At 39.1% G+C, this 22576-nt stretch overlaps 1 protein-coding gene across 1 annotated transcript; it reads left to right on the top strand.

The window, feature by feature from the left end:
- The first annotated feature begins 492 nt into the window (after nucleotides 1–492).
- On the top strand, nucleotides 493–1376 carry LOC142163092 (uncharacterized). The gene is made up of 2 exons (XM_075220346.1): nucleotides 493–501; nucleotides 732–1376. The coding sequence occupies exons 1-2, from the start codon at nucleotides 493–495 to the stop codon at nucleotides 1374–1376; spliced, it is 654 nt and encodes a 217-aa protein (XP_075076447.1).
- Nucleotides 1377–22576: the final 21200 nt, after the last annotated feature.

Raw genomic sequence — 22576 nt, 5'->3', positions numbered from 1 at the left:
TGTGTTTGGTATTAAGAAAAATATTTTTCAATTTTTTCATGTTTGGTTGGCTTAAATGTTTTGGAAAATATTTTTCTCATGAAATATTTTCCTTATCAAAAGAAGGGAAAATATTTTCCAAAACTCTTTTTCAACCTTCCCTACTCTATTCCTTATCCCCACCCCACATCTGCACCTACCACCCATACCCCGACCTACCCCCTCCCACCCTCATCCTAAACAGAAATACTATTAATAGTACTTTCTTTTCATGTTATAGATAAAGTATTTTTTCATTTCAACAAAGGAGTATTTTCTTTTTATGAGATAAAAAAAGTATTTTTTATTTTAACAAAAAAGTACTTTCTTTTCATGATGTAGAAAAAGTATTTTCTTTCATTTCAACAAAATGAGTACTGTTATAAATAAAGTGAATGTATGGATGTTCATTTGATCCATCTATAGATTCTATACAATGTACTACTTGGATAGATGCACCTATTAATTCCTAGGATGTATCTAGTGAGTTTTGGGTGTATCTTATATAGTATAAATAAGATATTCTTTGCCTATGGAAGAACACACAAGAAACACATTTGAATAAGATAACTTCTACATTCTCCTATACATCTTGTCTATATTACTATATTGTTCTATTTTACTCTCATTTCTTAACACGTTATCAGCATGAAGTTCTAACCAAATTTATTATCTCTAGGTTGTGTTTACTTTTATTTTTTCTTCTGAATAAGTTTTACTATGTCGAATTTATCAAAGCTGAATTTGTGGCACTTGACATCTCTGGGAATAACTATTTTCCATGGGTACTTGAAGCTGAAATTCACCTTGACGCTAAAGGTCTTGATGACACTATTAAAGAAGGAAATGAAGCATCAAGTCAGGATAAAGCGAAAGCCATGATTTTCCTTCACCATCATCTCGATGAAGGGTTAAAAAGTGAATATTTAACCTTGAAAGATCCATTTCAATTATGGACTGGTTTGAAAGAACGATATGACCACCTAAAGGCCACGGTATTGCTAAGAGTTCATCGTGAGTGGATGCACTTACGGCTGCAAGATTATAAGACCATAAGTGAATATAATTCTGCTGTATATAGAATAATTTCCCAACTAAAATTATGTGGGGAACCTATGAATGATGAGGACATGTTGGAAAAGACTCTTTCTACTTTTCATGCCTCAAATATGGTGTTACAGCAGCAATACCGTGAAAAGGGCTTTAAGAAATATTCTGAATTAATTTCATGCCTTTTGGTGGCGGAACAACATAATGCCATTTTAATGAAAAATCATGAAGCCCGCCCCACTGGATCAACTCTATTTCCAGAAGCGAATCTGGGAACGATAGATCCAAAGTTTGAAAAAAAAACATAATAATTATTGTGGCCGTATAAATATATGTGGGCGTGGCAAGGGGCGAAATAATAATCGTCATGGTGGTTGTCGTTATAAACAAGAGAACAATAAGGGTTTTCAGAATAACCCTTCAAAAGGCAAAGGTAATGTTTGCCACCGATGTGGTATGAAAAATTATTGGGCACGAATTTATCGTACACCTGAACATTTTGTCAAACTTTATCAAGCATCTATAAAAGAGAAACAAAATAAACTTGAGACTCACTTGACTTTTCAAAATGATGTTGAGGCGGGCCCTATGAATAATCATGATAAAGTTGAAGCAAACCTTGCCTATAAAGATGATATTATTGAAGGTCTTGCAGATATTACTCATTAGAAGCTGGAGACTTCTTTGAGCATCATAACTGAAGATTTATTATTGAGAAAATTATAAGAATAAATGTATTTCTTTTTCTGAAGTTCATATTTTGAATAAAACTTTTTATGTTGTCGGTATTTAATTTCATAAATGTAGTTTCTTTTGTTCTTAAATTTTTCAATATTACTTATGATGTATTTTTTTCTTCTTCTTGAAGAATATGAAAACTTCCCAGTCTTCAGTTGGCCGTATGAATAATAAAGAAGAAATATGTCTTCTAGATAGTGCTACGATGCACACCATATTAAAAGATAAGAGATATTTATCTTATTTAATTATGAAAAAAGCCAATATCATAACAATATCTGGTAGTACAAAATTAATTGAGGGCTCTGGAAGAGCGACTGTATTACTACCAGGAGGAACTATATTGGCTATTAATGATAGCATTATATTGTAGTAGGTCTCAAAGAAACTTGTTGACTTTTAAAAATATTCGCCAAAATGACTATCATATTGAGACCACCAATGAAGGAAAGGTTGAATACCTTTATATTACTACAATAAAAGCAGAAAAAAATATGTGCTTGAAAAGTTTTCTGTATTTTCCTCCGAATTATACTACACTAATATTAGTGTAGTTGAATCACATGTCATATTAAACAAGGAGTTTACTAATGATTTTATTATTTGACATGACCGGTTAGGCCGTCCCGGTTATAATATGATGCGCAAAATAATTGAGAATTCACATGGTCATTCATCGAAGAACCAGAAGATTCTTCAAACTGAAGAATTCTCTTGTGCTGCATGTTCTCAAGGAAAACTGATTATTAGACTATCAGTAATTAAAGTTGGAGTTGAATCTCCTGCATTTTTGGAACGCATATATGGTGATATATGTGGGCCCATACACCCTCCACGTGGACCATTCAAATATTATATAATTTTGATAGATGCATCTACAAGATGGTCACATGTGTGCTTGTTATCAACCCGCAATTTGGCCTTTGCGAGGTTACTAGCTCAATTAATAAGATTAAGAGCACAGTTTCCAGATTATGCAATTAAGACACTTCATCTTGATAATGCTGGTGAATTTACGTCCCAGGACTTTAATGATTATTGCGTACCAACTGGGATAACAATTGAGCATCCAGTTGCTCATGTTCATACTCAAAATGGTCTAGCGGAATCATTAATCAAACGCCTCCAATTAATTACTAGACCAATGCTTATGAGAAAAAAACTTTCCATTTCGGCATGGGGCCATGCTATTTTGCATGCATCAGCTCTTGTGCAGATTAGACCCACAAGTTATCATAAAGTCTTCCCAATACAATTGCCTTTTGATCAGGAGCCAAATATTTTCCATCTTAGAATATTTGGATGTGTAGTATATGTTCCAATTGCTCCACCACAACTCACAAAGATGGGACCCCAAAGAAGGTAGGGGATATATGTTGGGTACGAATCTCCTTCTATTGTAAAATATTTGGAACCTATGACTGGAGATTTATTTACAACAAGATTTGCTGATTGCCATTTTGATGAATCAGTATACCCAATATTAGGGGGAGAAAATAAGCAGTTGCAAAAAGAGATAAATTAGAATGTATTATCGCTATCTCATTTAGATCCTCGAACAAATCAGTGTGAATACGAGGTTCAAAAGATAATTTATTTGCAAAATATTGCAAATCAACTGCCAGATGTATTCACTAACCTACCAAGAGTGACTAAGTCACATATTCCAGCTGCTAATGCTCCTATTCGAATTGATGTCCCGATTGGACAATCTATAAATGCAAATGAGTCTAATCCACGCTTGAAACATGGTAGATCAATTGGTTCCAAAGATAAAAATCCTCGAAAGCGAAAAGAAGCAAATGATCTAGGAGATCATAATATGGAGGCAATTGCTCAAAAAGATCCTTGTGACATAATAAATGATAAGACCTCGGAGGAGGTCCAGGTACCTGAAAATAATATGAATGAAGAGATCTCAATAAGTTATGTCTCTACGGCAAAAAGGTGGAACCGAAATAATATTATTGTCGACAACATTTTTGATTATAATGTTACTGTTGAAATAATGCAACAAAATGAGGATCTTGAACCAAGATCTGTCGATGAATGTAGATAGAGAAATGGCTGGCCAAAATGGAAAGACGCTATTCAGGTAGAATTAGCGTCACTTGAAAAACGTGAAGTATTCAGACGTATAATCCGAACACCTGAAGGAATAAAGCCAGTGAGATACAAATGAGTTTTTGTGCGAAAACGAAATGATAAAAATGAAGTTGTTAGATATAAAGCACGACTTGTGGCACAAAGATTTTCGCAAAGACCTGGCATTGATTATATGGAGACATATTCTCCTGTGGTGGATGCGATCACTTTCAGGTATCTTATAAATTTGGCAGTCGATGAAAAACTTGATATGCGTCTTGTGGATGTTGTCACAGCCTATTTGTATGGCACATTAGACAACAAAATTTATATGAAAATCCCTGAAGGGCTTAAAGTTCCTTAAACTAATAAAAGTTTTCGGGAAACTTGTTCAATAAAGCTTCAAATTTTTTTATACGGATTGAAACAATCAGGGCGAATGTGGTATAATCGCCTAAGTGAGTATTTGCTGAAAGAAGGGTATAAGAATGATCTAATTTGTTCTTGTGTATTTATAAAAAATTCTGGATCAGAATTTGTTATAATCGATGTGTATACTGATGATCTAAATTTCATTGGAACTCCTAGGGAGCTTCCAAAAGCAGTAAACTGTTTGAAAATGAGTTTGAAATGAAAAATCTGGAAAGACAAAATTTTGTCTTGGTCTATAAATGAAAGATGGAATTTTTTGTCCATCAATCAACTTATACCAAAAAGATCCTAAAGCGTTTTTATATGGATAAAGCACATCCATTGAGTACCTCGATGGTTGTGAGACCACTTGATATAAATAAAGATTCATTCCGACCTCATAAAATGATGGAGAGCTTCTTGGTGATGAAACTCCATATCTTAGTGCAATTGGGGCACTAATGTATCTTGCAAATAATACTCGACCAGATATAACTTTTGCAGTAAGTTTATTAGCAAGATTTAGTTCCTTTCCAACAACAAGACACTAGAATGGTGTTAAGCATATTTTTAGATACCTCCGAAGGACTATTGATATGGGATTATTTTATTCTTATGAATTCGATTCACAGTTGATTGATTATGCAGATCCAGGTTATTTGTCTGACCCACATAAAGCCCGATCTTAAACATGCTATCTATTTACTTGTGGGGGTACAACTATTTAATGGCGTTCAAAAAAATAAACTTTAGCTGCTACATCTTCCAATCATGCAGAGATAATAGCTATTCATGAAGCTAGTCGAGAATGTGTATGGTTGAGATCAGTGACTCAACTTATTCAACAATTGTGTGGTCTTTCTTTAAAAATGAAGATTCCAACGATATTGTATGAAGACAATGCTGCTTGCATAACTCAACTTAAAGAGGATATATCAAAGGAGACAGAACAAAGACCAAAGTTCTTTTTCACACATGATCTTAAGTAAAATGGTGAGATAGATGTTCAACAAATCCATTTAAGTGACAATCTAGCAGATTTATTTTACTAAGGCATAACCAACATCAACATTTGAGAAGCTGAGACATAAGATTGGAATGCGTCGCCTCCGAGATATCAAATAAAGCTTTCATTAGGGGGAGTATAATATGCGTTGTACTCTTTTTTCCTTAACCAAGGTTTTGTCCCAAGTGGGGTTTCCTGGTAAGGTTTTTAATGAGGCAGCATGCAATGCGTATTACAAGATATGTGTACTCTTTTTCCTTCACTGGGATTTTTCCCATTGGGTTTTTTCTAGTAAGGTTCTAACGAGGCAAATTATCTTTGTATATGGTTAAAATCAAGGAGTCCGATTTCGAAGTCTTGGATTAGGCTATGAGTTCGAGTTCGGGCGACTCGAAGTAGAGGCCGGACCAGGCTGAAAGACACACACCTCGAGGAAGCAGATCGAAGGCTTAGCACGACCTACATAGAGGGCAGTACATTCTCAAGGACAATCAAGAAAGAGCGGAAATTTCTCAAGGACATGTGGATCAGGGCATGAATTAAAGGATAAGATTTGTACGAAATGGTACAGGTCCGTACTAGGTTGTTATAAACCTGTACCAATAGAACTCTTTACCTTTATGAGTAATGTACTATATTGGGGTTTTTTCCTCCTATATAAAGGGGACCCCAATCATTTTGTAAGGATCAGATTATTCACACAATAGAACATTCTATTCTTCTCTTGTTTAACGTGCTCAACAATTATTCTCCAGCTTTATTGCCTTTACTTTATTATTCATACTTTATTGGTCTTAGCTGACCTCGAGGTCCCGGGATAACCGAGCTCGGGGACCCTACTGTTTCAACAACATTGATTTGGTCTATTATTTCTTCTTACATAAGCTCAATATTACTTGTATAATCACTTGTATTAGAATATATCACGTATCTTTAAAATCACTAAATATCTTTAATTGTTACTCATATTTTTCGAGGTAAACAGTTTGGCGCCCACCGTGGGGCTAAAAATAGTAGTGATTATTTTAGTGCTAGTTTTCTAATAACACACGTTATTCTTCACATTTTTTCTTGTCAAAGATTTTTTGATTTCAGGCTTAATCATGTCTAGCACGCAGAATGCACCCATTCACGAGGATGAAGGTCTAAGAGAAAACAACAAAATAGGGGCCGGTGTTCCACCCATAAACCCTGGGGGAGTGCCTAACGTGGAGCCAGTTGATATCAGCTCACACACCACTCTAAACACGGATGCAGGCACAGACCCCCATAAGGAATGTACATAGGGAAGCCCAGGCCGGAGGCCAGGAAACCCGAGGACTGGAAGAAGGAGGATTCAACTTCCAAGTGATATTCGAGATGTTGCAAGCTTAGCAAGTCGCCATCGCTCAACTCCAAAGTCATAACAAAACTCCTAACACCGCCGAACCAGTAAACGCACAGCACGAACCAGTGCTCGAGAGGCCCGATGAAAGTGGCTCGGGGACTGACCCTACAATTATAAAAATGCTCAAGGAACTGACTAAAAGAATCGAGTGAGGATAAAAGAGGATAGAAGACAACGATAAAAAGGTGGAAACTTACAACTCCCCGGTGGACCAAATACCGGGAGCACCTCCAGTTTTGAAGGGTCTAGATGCTAAAAAATTTATACAAAAACCTTTCCCCCCAAGGCGACTCCGATGCCCATTCCCAAGAAGTTTCGCATGCCCAATATACCAAAGTACAATGGAACAACTGACCCTAATGAAAATATTACATCATACACTTGTTGAATCAAAGGTAATGACTTGAACGATGATGAAATCGAGTCACTATTGTTAAATAATTTTGGGGAAACATTATCAAGATGAGCTATGATCTGGTATCACAACTTAGCTCCTAACTCCATTGACTCATTTGCAATGTCGTCGGATGCCTTCGTAAAATCACACACCGGGGCCATAAAGGTGGCCACGAGAAAATCGGACATCTTCAAAATAAAACAAGGAGATGACGAGATTCTAAGGGAGTTCGTGTCTCGGTTTCAGATGGAAGGGATGGAATTACCCCCGGTCTCCGATGACTGGGCAGTCCAGGCCTTTATGCAAGATTTGAATGAAAAAAGCTCGATAGCATCTCGACAACTAAACTAGAACTTGATCGAGTACCCAGCTGTGACATGGTCGGATGTGCACAATCGATATTAGTCAAAAATTAGGGTCGAGAATGACCAATTGGGAGCCCCCTCGGGCTTAGTTCACCTAAATAGATTCGCAGTGAAGCCCCCGAGGGACACAAACCGGGAATCAAGATTCAACAAGGAAAGATATCAACCGTACGTCGAAGACACAAGGAATATTTCAAAGCGTAATGCACCTCAGAATGATCGAAGAGTAGATCGAGGCCAAAGCTCCTGGGGATTCATGGGTAAAATCGGGTCTGATAGGCGCTCAGGACCAGTAGAGGCTCCCAAGTTATTAGAATGCAACTTCAGTGTCGAAGCCTCAAATATCGTCTCAGCCATTGGCAAAATTAAAGATACTAGATGGCCCAAGCCCATACAGACAGATCCTTCTTAGAGAAACTCCGATGTAATGTGCAAGTACCATGGTACTCACGGGCATAAGACCGAGGATTGTAGATAGCTTAGATAGGAGGTAGCTCGGTTGTTCAACGAAGGACACCTTTGTGAATTTCTCAGTGACCGGGCCAAAAACCATTTCCGAGAAAGAGATGCAAACAGGAAGAATGAACCCGAAAAACCTCAACATGTCATTCACATGATCATCGGTGGAGCCGATGTCCCACATGGACCTACATTCAAAAGTACTAAAGTATCCATCACAAAGGAAAAATGGACTCAAAGCTATGTGCCCGAGGACGCTCTATCATTCTGTGACAAGGAAGCAGAAGACGCATCCTAGCCTCACAACGACTCCCTGGTAATCTCTATCCTTCTGAATAAAATTCAGGTTAAGCGTATTCTAGTGGATCCAGGTAGCTCGGCGAACATAATCAGATCGAGGGTCATGAAATAACTCAGCCTGCAAGATCAGATTGTACCTACATCTCGGGTGCTGAATGACATCAACATGGCAAGTGAAACAACGAGGGGAGAAATTATCTTGCCTATAAATGTAGCCGGGACCATACAAGACACCAGGTTCCATGTCATCGAAGGTGACATGAGGTATAACGCACTCCTCGAAGGCCATGGATACACAATATGAGGGCAGTGCCTTCGACTCTCCATCAAATGATGAAGTTCCCGACAGAGGAAGGAGTGAAAACAGTCCACAGAGAGCAGCATGCTGCAAAAGAGATGTTTGCAATCGAGGAAGTGGTGCCGATACCAGAACCCTTGACCTCGAAGACATAGACCTCCAAAGGTAAACAAGTGGCTAAGTAGTAGTTATAACTTCGAGCCTAGACGGAAGCGGAATAATAGGTAATCGAAGGTGAAGAAAGGAATTCCCCAGATCCTCGAACCCTCGTTGTTCCCGAAAGGCCCGATGCTACCAAGACAACCACTGAAAATAAAGGTATACCTGGGAATGGGATTAATCCCCACTCTAAGGAGAAAACTCATTTAGTTTCATATTGATAATATAGTCGCATTGCTTCACCCCGTTTAAATATGACAGGGATTTTGCTCGAATGATAAACAGGTAAAATAATTAAAGCTTATATTAATGATATGACCGGATAAGTCCCTGTGCACAGAGGACCACTTTAAATCATGTGCAGGAAATAATCAACATATCGAGGCAATACGACACGAAGCTGAACCTAGAGAAGTGTTCCCTCGAAGTTGGTGCGGCTAAGTTTCTCGACCTTCTTGGTATCAAATCGGGGCATCAAAATCATCCCTGACTAGGTCAAGGCTTTCTAAGAGGTCATGATCGCGGATAGCAAGACCTTGGAGTCATTGATAAAGGTTCTCACAGGCTCGGCACAATGGAAGCTCTCAAAGGCTCGTGATCTCGAGAATACCCCTTCCTGCACAGAGGCTGTAGGTCGTAAAACATGTGTTGCACTCTTTTTCCCTTAGCTCAGATTTTGTCCCAAATAGGTTTTACCAGCAAGGTTTTTAATGAGGCAACACTTATATGCTACCCGAGGAACGATCAACAAGTATTCAACGCTTCTTTTCAATCAACCTCGAATACTGGGGGGCATCACCCTCGGAGGTTACATTTATGGGAAAGATTTTTCACGCTTAATAGGGCCTCGATAGAACTTTGTAGTGGGCCAAACGGGCAAAACGAACCGTGTCCATATAGAATAGTCGAGCTTCGGCAACAAAACATGTACGCATGTATCGACTATTTGAAGAAGCACTCAGGTTATATCAAAAACACTTTGTGTCTCATACAAGCTCTACACTTACAATCCTATGGGAAATGGCTTAAAAGACAAAACATAGAAGCACCCCGAATACTAGGGGATTGCCACCAAAATTCGAATTAATAAGACCTCAAAGAGGCACCCCTTCAAAACAAAGGCCAAGGCCAAGGCCAATATTCTCGGGGTTTAACTTCTCGAACAAGTTCGGAAAGATATCGGGAAATAAGTCCAAGCGGCATACCCAAAGGCTACGACCATACTAAAGATGACGGTCATATAAAGGCTACGGCCAAATAAAAGACTACTGTCATATAAAGGCTACGGCTAAAAAAAGTGGCTCCGAGATGTCTGACTTGCATTATAAATTAAAAGGCCTTCAAACACTTTGTAAAAACCGGTTAAATCAGGATACCCTCGGCAAAAGCTAAATACTAAGGGCTTCGATAAATTCAGCCTCGAAAATTCTAAGGGTTTCGATAACATCGTCCCTGGGAAACACCCCAAGAGGTATTCGATTATGTTTACATAAACAAACCACTAATAAGGTTCCGATATGTTGGACCTTCGAAAAACCTACGAGTGCAAAAAACACATGCTAAGGCATAATTAAATTTTCACTAAGTCTTTTAAGCCGAAATGAGGGAAAAAATATATAGCCATTCTAAGAGGCCGAATCGGCCTAACTTAAAGAGCCTAATGGCCAACTTAAGAGCCTAAGGGCCAACTTAAAGAGCCTAAGTGCCAATATGTAAGAGCCTAAGGGCCAATAGATAAGAGCCTAAGGGCCAATATATAAGAGCCTAAGGGTCGATATGTAAGAGCCTAAGGGCCAACTTTGAAAAGCTTAAGAGCCAAAAACTTATGGTTCGAGACTCCGCTCTCGCTTCAATCCGAACTCAAGGTTCACAATATTCCGAGCTTCTCAAGGTTCACAATATCCCGAGCTTACTTTGAATCGATTTAAACTTAGCTCGAAGATTATTATATCTATCGATAAATATCTAAGGGTCTATAACACCCCGAACCCTAAACCAATCCTCGAACCAGTCATTCAAATGAAGTTTTCCATAAATAAAGGCAATGTCGAATACAGGCCATGTTAAAACCAGCACTAGCCAAAGACGAGATAAAAGTTTCCCTCGTATTTCCAAAAGATAATTATAGGGAATATTTACACAAGGGAGGCCTACAAGAAAACAAAATAAAATAACCTAAAAACTACTTCGGGGTCATATCCTTAACAACTGCATCTTCAGGAGTCACATCTTGGGAAGCCTCATCCTCGGTGGCTTCATCCCCATCTCTTTCACCCTTAGAGACACTGGCTGAATCATCCTCATCGGAAAACAGAGCGGCCGCCTCTTCTTCCAAAACCTTCTCCGCTTCAATATCGGTTGAAAGATTGAAGCCGCGAGCATGTATCTCCTCAAGGATCATCCTCCGGGATTGTCGCCTAGCATGATCAAAGGAACTTGTTAACTTAGCCTCCGCCATAGAAGAAGTCTCCCTTGCTCGGGCATTAGCAGCTTCGGCATCAGCTCAATACGAAGCCATAATGGCCGCAACATCAGATTTGGCCTTGGCCAGCTCAACATCAGATCTGGTTTTAAGCTCCTCGATTTCAAGGGCCCGAGCTAGGCTCTCCTCCTTCATACCTTGAAGCTGGTGTTCGAGCGAAGCTAACTACTCTCTTAGAGTTTTCTTCTCGAAGGCGAGATTGTCCATACCTTGCCTCAACCCTAGGATCTCGTTTTCTTTCATCTTAAGCTCCTCCCGAAGCTGCGCATCCAAGTTGGCTTTATGATGAAACTGCAAAAATTAAAAGTATCAGTCGCCAATATAAACTAGTGCATAACAAACCCTCGAGGGTTGTGTTACCTTTTCAACATACTCGACCCGTCCTTGGCATGCCTGCATCAACTCAACTCAGAGATCGTGGACTCCAACTCTTTTTTAGTATAAGGCTTTAACGACGTCCCTCTCCTCCAAAGTCTTCTTAAGCTCGGCCTTGCACTGAGCAAGATCATCTCGGGACTTGGAAAATTTCCTTTTATGGAGCACTACATCCTTCATAAAAAAGAAGGAAATTTAGATTTGGAACAACTAAAATAAAGGCGCAGGAAATAGAAAACTCGCTTGTTTAAAGAGTCTACGTGCCTCATTAAAAATGAAAGAAGCATCGGGGTCTGGGCCATCATCAAGCTCTGCAAGACAGTCTTGAAAGATGTAATGCCCTTCATGGTTTACTCCCACTCACGAAAATCTCATATTCGCAGCCTTTTGGATTTGCCCCTCGGAAAACGCAGGGCCAGGGGGAGAATCGTCCACGTTGATCACCCCGAGTGATCCACTCGAGCCATTCTCTTTTATTTGAAGAGGCTCGGGGTCAGGACGTTTGACCTCTCCCTCATAATAGTCTCCTAAACGAGGCACCTTCTTTTTGGACGATGGTTCGGGGACTTTGTTTGAATTCCTTTCGGAGACTTCCTCAACTCTGGAGTGGGCCTCATCAGCCGCCGCTGGTTTGGTAGGCTTCGAAACCTCAACATTCTTTCTTTTACGATTTATCAACAGGCAATCGTCATCTTCTTCTTCCTCCTGGTCCCGAAGGCGTTGGGACCTTTCTGAAGATAAGGCTGTTACATCGGCCTTATGCTTTCGAGCCAAGCTTTACTTTGGCTTCAGGGGATTTTCGGATGACTCTCTCCTCTTTTTTCTTTCTTTGGGAGGCTTCGGATCCTCCACTTCACCAGCTAGGGCCGACCTCAATTCAACGGTGTCTCCAAGACCTACTGAAATCAAGATCAGTATCCCGTAACAAAAACACTGAAAAACAAATAAAAGAACTCACCATGGGTTTTTTCCTCCCATCGACCCTTAGCTATATCTCGCTAGCAACGCTTCGAGTAAGAGGAGGCGGAGGCCAGCTTTCAGACCTAGCCCTCGAGGTCCGGGACCCCGCTGGGAAACCAAGCAGCTGCTATGCCATCGTAAAGAGGTTAGATCAAAGAAAAATATAAAGTCAAGAAAAAGAAAAAAAAGCAGGGTACACTCACGTTTCATGTTCCACTCCTCGGGGAACAACGTCTAATCAGCCAGAATCAGGTCGGAGGTCTTGACTCGAACAAACCGGCTCATCCACCCACGATCTTTGTCCTTATCAATACTAGATAAAAGGGATTTCAAAGATTAATATTGCAATTTTATCAAGCCCTCGCGATAAAGTTGGGGACTGTACAATCCGATTAGATGATCGAGGATAAAAAACATCCCCTCGATTCGGTTTGAAAAGGACCTAATTAAGTAAACAATTCACCAGAAGGAGGGGAAGATTTGGTCGAGCATCACTCGGTATCGTTGGCAAAAGTCGAGGATAACTGGGTCTATGGAACCCTGAGTTATAATTGCAGGGCCCAGTGTAAACGGGTAAGTATATATGCCAAGTACCCCGCTTTAAAAGTGGTGATATCTTCCTCAGAGGAAGGAATCACTACTTCCTTATTGTCCCATTTGCAATCCTCCGTTACTTGCTCGAGCTCGGCCTTGGTCACGAAATATATCGAGACATGGGCTCACATCGGCCTAGTGTGGAAATAGGTTTTTCGATTTTGAAATCGGATGTTATCTCTCACGGTGGGGGGATGCATTCCTCGATAAGAGGTGGCATTACCAGTTTACTCTTAGTCGATCGAGAAGATGAAGGAGTTTTTTCCTTTTGAGGAACAAATTTAGAAGTTTTAGCCATCACTATGCGGTAGATTCAAAAAAATGAAAAATGTTGTTAGAAAAGAAAAGGGAGAGCTCAAGGAAATTGAAAAAGGCTAAATGGGACTTTGAAAGCAATATGGGAATAAAGTTTTTAAGGTTGTGGGATCTATCTATTTATAAAGATTATTTAAGCGTGCCGAGGAAGACAAAAGGCCGACCGTCAGCCGCCTCCAATTAATGATTTTGGGAATCGTACAAAAAGCAACTTTTCAGTCACTTCAACCGCTTATGTCATGATATTGGCATCAGGACCAATGCATCGGAAATTAATTTGTCAAAAATCATTAAGGACGGCCTACAAGTCGAGTTTGAGCAAACACTCGCTCGACTACCAAGCCCAAGGGCTACCCAAGCTCGAGAAAATTCTCATTCGGGGACTATCTATAAAGCCTAAGGGCTATCTCTGTTTCGAGTTTGAGTTAACTCTCACTCGACTATTAAGCCCAAGGGCTACCCGAGCTCGAGAAAATTCTCATTCGGGGACTATCTATAAAACCTAAGGGCTATCTCTATTTTGAGTTCGAGCAAATGCTCACTCGACTAATAAGCCCAAGGGCTATCCGAGTTCGAACAAATTCTCAATCGGGGACTATCTATAAAGCCTAAGGGCTATCTTTATTTCAAGTGTGAGCAAACGTCCACCCGACTATTAAGCCCAAGAGCTACCCAAGTTCGAGCAAATTCTCATTCGGGGACTACCTATGAGGCCTAAGGGTTAACTTTATTTCGAGTTCAAGCAAGCACTCACTCGACTACTAAGCCCAAGGGCTACCCGAGTTCGAGAAAATTCTCACTCGGTGACTATCTACGAAGCCTAAAAAAGCTATATTTCAAATTCGAGACCTTGCTTTCACTCAACTTGGACTTAAGAGTCCTAGTGTCCCGAGCTCCCATCAAATCAATCTAAGCTTAGCTCGAGTGTTAACAAAGAACCTTAAGATGTATTATATTAGTCGATTAAAACCTAAGGGTTTATTATGTTCTGGGTCCAGTATTTAGACTAATCATTAGAACTATACACTCAGATTTTTCACAAACGAAGGTAGAATGGAATCCAAAACGAATCGAAGATGAAATAGAGAAATTCTTATATTGACATAGGATGTTTACAAATCCCACAAGCGGCCCTTACACAGAAACAAAGAAGCAAAAACAAAAGCCAAGAACCTAATATATTTTTGGGGCATATCCTCGAGAGCGACATCTTTGAGAACCTCCTCCTCGGGGACTCCATCTCGATCTTTAGAGAAAATTGTGGCCTAGTAAAAAACTTGGCAAGTATGGGTCTTGTCAGCACAACTATTTTGAAGCCACTTCTTGAGACGTTGTACCGATGTGGGATGCAAAAGTTAGTAGATGATAGTGACACCTCATTCCATAGAAAGCAAAAGGAATGAAGCGCCACACCAGGTTGAAGTTAAGAGAGATGAGCAGCAGTGTAAAGTTCGCATATCTTCTGATACGGGAAAAATGCGGTGCCCTTCTCTCATTTTTTCAAGCCAACAATACCAATAATAACAACAACAACGACAACAACTCAGAATAATCCCGCTTAGTGAGGAAAAGCTTTGAAAAAGAGAGCCATGACATAACTGATAAAGTTGCTGCCATGTGACCTTGTGGTCACAGGTTTGAACCATAAAAATAGGTGATTAAAGAAGGATATAGAGAAGGGAAAGGGCTAAAAGTTGATGAAGAAAGAATGAGTGAAGTCTCTGTTCATCCAAGTAACCCCTTATTTATAGAAAGACGACGATGGAACCGACGACACATTCAATACTTTTGGGGAAATGGACCGGCGGTACATTCAATGCTTTTGGAAAATAAACCGACGGGATGTTTCAATCACTTCAAACGCCTACGTCATGAGAATGATGTCATCGCTAGAGGCTCGAAAAAATCAAGGTTCAAATCGTTTCATATCATTTCACTCTAAGAAATGCGGGGACTATCTGTATATAATCAAAATCAAGGAGTCCAATTTCTAAGTCTTGGATTGGGCTATGAGTTTGACTTCGGGCGACTCAAAGTAGAGGCCGGACCAGGCTGAAAGACACACACCTCAAGGAAGCAGATCGAAGGCTTGGCACGACCTACATCGAGGGTAGTACATTCTCGAGGACAGTCAAGAAAGAGCAGGAATTTCTCAAGGACACATGGATCGGGGCATAAATTAAAGGATAAGATTTATACGAAATGGTGCAGGTCCGTACTAGGTTGTTATACACCTGTACCAATAGAATTCTTTACCTTTATGAGCAATGTACTATATTGGAGTTTTCTCCTCCTATATAAAGGGGACCCCAATCATTTTGTAAGGATCAGATTATTCACAGTAATAGAACATTCTATTTTTCTCTTGTTTAACGTGCTCAACAATTATTCTCCAGCTTTATTGCCTTTACTTTGTCGTTCATACTTTATTGGTCTTAGCTGACCTCGAGGTCTCTAGATAGCCAAGCTCGAGGCCCCTACTATTTCAACAACATTGATTTGGTCTATTATTTCTTCTTACATAAGCTCAATATTACTTGTATAATCACTAGTATTAGAATATATCACGTATCTTTTAAACCACTAAATATCTTTAATTGTTACTAACATTTTTCGAGGTAAACAATCTTTCAAATGAACATCCAAGGGGGAGTGTTATAAATAAAGTGAATGTATATGGATCTTCATTTAATCCATCCATACATTTTATACAATGTACAACTTGGATAGATGCACCTATTAATTCCTAGAATGTATCTAGTGAGTTTTGGGTGTATCTTGCATAGTATAAATAGGACATTCTTTGCCTATGGAAGAACACACAAGAAACACATTTGAATAAAATAACTTCTACATTCGCCTCCTATACATCTTGTCTCTATTACTATATTGTTCTATTTTGCTTTCATTTCTTAACAAGTACTTTATTTTCATGTTGTAGAAAGAGTATCTTTTTTTTCAATAAAAAAGAGTATTTTCTTTTTAGTTATGGAGCACAAATTTCAACATTATTTTGTGTAAAAAGGTGAAGCAGCACATTAGTTCGTTTGGATTTGTGTGAATTTTTAAAAGAAAATTAAATTCTTGAAGAAAATAGAATCATGAAAATGTTGGGTATTTGGAGGGGGGGGGGGGGAGCACAAGAAATATGGAGACTTGGGGGAAGAGGGTGACGAGAGTAGCATAAGAAATTATTTTTCTAAAAAATAGTTTCTACGCTCTAACCAAACACTAGAAAATATTTTCTGGAAAAAGTTTTCAATCACCAACCAAACAAGGGAAATAGGTGATAAAACTACTCATTTTTCATGAAAACATTTTCCATGGAAAACGTTGTCCTTCATACCAAACACACCCTAATTGTCGTGGATTTCTAAACTACTAATTTAAAATTCAAGACTAATTGTCCTGAATTTTTGAGCTGCAATTTAAAATTAAGGACATAAGATTCGAATTTCTGGACACAATTATCGAACTTTAGGACATAATATACTAAAATTTGAACTTTGAGGTTTAAACTTGAGGACATCGTATGCTGAAATTTGAGCAGATTTAATAATCTTTACACACATTGTAAACTATGGATATATTTTTAACGACAAGCTTAAAAGGGACTGTAGACAATAAATTTGCGTCAAGAAAATAAAATCAAGACCGAAAATATCGCAACAATCAGAGTATTTGATTTCGAATATTTTAATGTTATAATCTCTATGAATCCTCTAATTCTTCTTTTCAATTGTAAATAAATTCAATGGCCTTTGAGCTTGATCTTGATTATGTAGTTCTTGCCACGAACGATGATCTTGTTCTTGAACTTGAGCTTAATTGCTTGAACTTGACCTTGATTTGTTCTTCGTTCTTGAGCTTGAACTTGATTTGTTCTTCGTTCTTGAGCTTGAACTTAAACTTGGTTGCTTGAAGCTTGAAACTTGTGGAGGAATTTGTAGCGTTTGATCCACGAGCTCTCTCTTGCTTCTTGTTATAACTTCTGGTATCTTTTCTGAGTTATGAAGACTCCTATTTATAGTTGTGAAACGGAGGAGTTGTGATAAGAACAAACTCTTTCCGGCCAATCAAATTAAAGTGTGACATGACCGCATTTGATTGGCCAAAATATGTCACTTACACACGTGGCGCTATTTCATTGGCCTTTTAATGTGACTTGGTATGCCTTGGCATTTTGACACGTGACATGATTTCATTGGCTCTTTTGTTTGACTTGGTATGCCACACCATTTGACACGTGACACTAAACTGGACATCTAGGGCTTAATGAAGTGGGCTCATCACTTTATCCCAATTAAATGGGCTAGCCTAATGGATTAAGACTTATTTATTTAACTCATATGTGTTGGATTTATATAATTAATTCAATTATATAGCCCAATAAATTTATTTGAACTAATATACCTTCAAATTAAAATATAATCCAAAATATTTTACTGATTTAATTCGAATAAAATTTATATACCTACAAATGCCCCCTACTTCATAACTCGTCGGGTACATTCGTCGAATATCGAAAGACGAAGATTGAAGTATCATGACTGCCACCCCATTGCTATCCTTTTTTCAAGAAAATCGTATTTTTTTTAGCTCCATTTCACTCGTTCCTTTCAAGATTAAGGAAATAATCCCAAGTCCAACTTATAACATCCCATGACGTCTTAATTTTTTTCTACACAAAATGACAGATTCCTTAAACAAACTCCACGTAAGGCAAGCTTGGATTGGCATGAACTTATATTTAAATAAGGACTTCCAAGGCAAGTCCAAGATTTCGTTATATAAGCCTTAAATTGCTTCTCAAAAAAATTGTACAATTTAATGCACATGGCTTCTGTCAGAATCAAGCCTCTTTCAACTTCTTAATTGGATTTCTACTCAAATTATGAAACACGGACATTATTATCCGAGAATCCGTTAAAGTAACGCAATCCAGTTCATGTTGGGGAGCAATTGTTGAAGCCGCCTAAAATATTAGTCCCACATCAATATTATACTGTTGCAGGTCATCTACAGATCAATATAAACCCATGCGTCGTATTCGGTTAGTATCAATTCGCAGTAATTGTAAGCCATATTGAGTCTAATTTTGCGGACTCGGAAGCATTGACGCGAAGGTAATTTCTTCTTTTTTTCTTGTACTTTTCTTCTTTTCTCATTTTTTTGTAGGTCAAACAAGAAGGATGTATTCTTGTTTAACGAGATGATTCATGCATGGAGAAGATATTCTTAGGATGTGAGGGGATGAGTACTCATCCTTGCCCGAATATCGGAGAGATTGCTCTCATGACCCAACTACCGGAGAGATTACTCTCAATGTGGCTCGACTACCAGAGAGATTACTCTCAATGTGGCCCAACTACCGGAGAGATTACTCTCAATATGACCCGACTACCGGAGAGATTACTCTCAATGTGACCCGACACCGGAGAGATCACTCTCAAAATGACCCGACTACCGAAGAGGTTACTTTCAATTGGCCCGACTACCGGAGAGATTACTCTCAAAATGGCCCTACTACCGAAGAGATTTCTCTCAATGTGGCCCGACTACCGGAGAGATTACTCTCAAAATGACCCGACTACCGGAGATATTACTCTCAATGTGACCCGACTACCGGAGAGATTACTCTCAATGTGGCCCGACTACCGGAGAGATTACTCTCAATGTGGCCCGACTACCGGAGAGATTACTCTTAATGTGGCCCGACTACCGGAGAGATTACTCTCAATGTGACCCGACTATCGGAGGCCATTTCATCCATTTACACCTTTGTACCCATTCTAATATTCTTAATTTAGACTTTGATGACCCTTTTTTTTCTTCCTTTTTTTTTTGCAGCACGAAGAGATGGCAAATTTCGGAGACTATACCTCACCTTTCTCCAAACTTAGATATCTTATAATCGAGACTAAAGATGACATAGAACAAGCCAAGCTTTTAGTTCACACCTCACAAGCTGACCGGTATGCAGCCTCAAGGCCTCCTCTAAGGAACTCCCTTCATGTAGAAAACTGGACCTTGGAGGACAAATCGACTTCTAATCCATTGTCCAAGATGTGGTCTCTCCCAATGACAATTCATCGCCACTTCATTGCTAGCACCCTTCCGAACTTAGGACGTTGCATAATTCAAGACGAAGTACTTTGGGGGAAACACAAAAACCATTGAGGGCGAGTATCATCATATTCCAGGATATTGGGAATGGGCTGAAGATGTACTTGGTGGAAGCCAACAAACCCTATGCACAACAAAGATTTACGATGCTGTCTATGCCTCACTTTTCACTTATGATCGAAACTCGCATTTTGCAAGCATTTTATGAGGCTTGGTGCCCTAAGACGAACACGCTTCTTACATCAGCCGGGGAATTATCTATCTCTTATTGGGATTTATATATCCTTGAGGGTCTTCCCATTGCGGGTTCTCTGTACGAAGAAGTGGTACTTGAGACAAGAGAACTCATTGGTTTGGATGAAAAACAGATTAGATTTATTCCTCGATCTTGCGAGTATTTATTTGCTGCCTTTCATTACCTTAAGGAAGGTACGGGTGCTAACCAAAAGGTCTCGTTCAGCAAGTGGACAAATTTTTGGTATAAAAAAACTTTAATATATAGACCTTCCCGCTGCGAAAGGAAAAGAAATCTGCACGCCTAAAGTCAAAACATAATCCTAACAGAGTTATTCCCAAGACAACGAGGTGGTCGAGTGATCAAGACGTTATATTCTCCGAGCTTAGGGTGAGGTCTGACAGGAAAGATGAAACATATGTAGCAACATTCTTATCAATTTGGCTATGTGCCTTCCTGTTTCCCAAGGCATAAAACTTCATTCGTCCCGAGACTTTTAAGATGGCAAGCATGATGGTAGGCGGGCAAAAGATTAGCCTTGCGATCCCAGTTTTGGCGAGTATTTATCATGGTTTGAATAAGATTTCGTGTTTTTCCCAACTTGATCAGGTCAAAGTTTGTTTTCCCATTCATTATGTTTATGGCTAGCTTGCACATTAGCTCAAAACCCACTATCCACTTGCTAAGGGGCCGTCTGTCCCTTTGATGGTGGCATACTTAGGAGAGGGAGCTGCGAGGTACTTTGATGAGAAGGATGCAAGAAAACGCATCCACAATGGGGAGGATATAGTTTGGATACCAACAATGTTAACCAATTCTTGTCCTTATTATTATGTGGATAACGATTCCCCTCAAGAGTTGGAGTCAAAGTACTTCATGAGCTTACGTTTTAATTACCTCCCTTTGAGGTATAGTAACTTATTCATCATCGAGCCATATAGCTCGCATCGGTTTGGTCATCAATTCGGGTTTTACCAAAACGTCACCAGTTTTTTGGAGAATGATATCCATAACGCCTCTCTAGATGAATGACTCAGATTTTAGAGGATTTGCACACTATATCGGTCTATGTCACGTGCGGTTTTCCCCCCAATGGGAGATCCTATGAGAAGCCTTTCTCCGCTAATTATATGTCTTGGTGGGAGAAAGCGCATGGAGAGTTTCTCGAGAATAATTTACAAGCTCTGGTAGACAATGTTAGGCTAAAATCTACTACTCCTTTAGGAGGTGAAGATCAAGGTGTTGGAAAGATTCTCTCAAAAGTCAAAGAACCACCAACTCCAATCCCAAAAGTAGTTACACAACATAAAAAAAGAAAGCTTAAATCCTCAAAGGCAGCTTTGAAAGAAGTGGTGTGCACTTCAGCAGATTTAGAGAAGCACCCTCTATTTCTTCTATTTAGCACATAAGTTCCTCAAGATACAAGCCAGAGTACCAATGAAGATCAAAATTGGAAAAGGAAACAACCTAACCCAGTAGAGATTGTAGAGGTTCCAAGTGTTGATAGCCCCTCAAGAACGCATACAGCTTGTAACAAAGAGGTAAAATACAATCACCTCGCCTTTTCCCTTCTTCTTTTTTACGAGTAGCTTCACTATAAATTACTTACTTTCTTTGCCTTTTCTTTATGTAGTTAAACGCCATTGGGCATCCGATGATATCCCCATATGACAAGCCACAAGTGAGTGATGAATCTATTGGAGGGCCTACGTCTAAAGTGAAGTCATCTTTAAAGGCATCATCTCTTCCTCATGACAAATCCCTAAAAAGACAAACTCCGAATGAGATAACTCGCATTCCACCAATTACAAATACAACGGTATCTATTTTTGAAGGAAAGAGCATTGTTTTTAATCGCAAAAGGAATTCATCTTGGGACTTTAGGAGTATATTATTGCAATAGGCTCTCCAAAACTTGTGCGGAATTGCTCTCATCTTATAGGGAGCAAATCATTGAGATTTTCGAGGATATGAAAAAGACGAATATTTTGGATCTTTCTCCATTAGAGGGTTTATTGGATTCTCTTTTTGAGCTTGCCGCATCATATGACCAAGAGCGATCCAATATGGCTAATAAGACGAGTGAAGATGAGAAGCTAGAGCTGATTTCCAAAGCTAAAGAGCGTCTCGAATCGTTCAAACTTGAAGCAAGTGAGAAAGTCAAGAAAGTTTCCTCTACTGAAAAGAAACTGAAGAGACTTGTGAAGAAGTTGCAGACATTACAACAAGAGAGAGAGAACCTCGAAGGTGTTATAGAAGCGACTCAAAAAGGAGGTTGAAGAGATTCAGGCAAAAATTTTAACTGCCAAGAGTGAGGTCTCTTCATATGACAACGTAAATTTGTTGACTGTTGATCATTCGGCCAATTTGGAGGAGAATTAGAAGAACTTGGAGACTAGTTGTCAAGAATTGATCAACTACAAGTTTTGTTTAGATAGGCTATTAGGATTATCTCCCCTTTTATCTTTATGTTAGATTGACCTAGTGGATATTTATTTCATCTTAAATAAGATTGCTTCTCTTTTGCTTTACATTGCCCGACATCTATCTTAGTCGCATAATTTTCAGCTTTATGCGCTTGTAACGAAAGGTTCATATCTTGCCATGGGAGAGTTCAAATAACAAACCGTTTAATTTTTCGAAAATTAGACTTCAATATCTAAAACATATCCAAAACATATAATCAAACACCTGTAGAATCGACCCAGATAATATTTTGAAACCAACTATAGATTCCACCATGTAGAAAATTTCAGATCTGTGCAGTTTCACCAAAAAGATTATATCTTGGCGTAGGAAAGTTGAAATTTTGAACT

The sequence above is a fragment of the Nicotiana tabacum genome, chromosome 8 (genome assembly GCF_000715075.1).
Source record: "Nicotiana tabacum cultivar K326 chromosome 8, ASM71507v2, whole genome shotgun sequence".
Lineage (NCBI taxonomy): Eukaryota > Viridiplantae > Streptophyta > Magnoliopsida > Solanales > Solanaceae > Nicotiana > Nicotiana tabacum.
The sequence above is the reverse complement of the archived record's forward strand: the minus strand, read 5'-3'. Positions and strand labels throughout refer to the sequence as shown.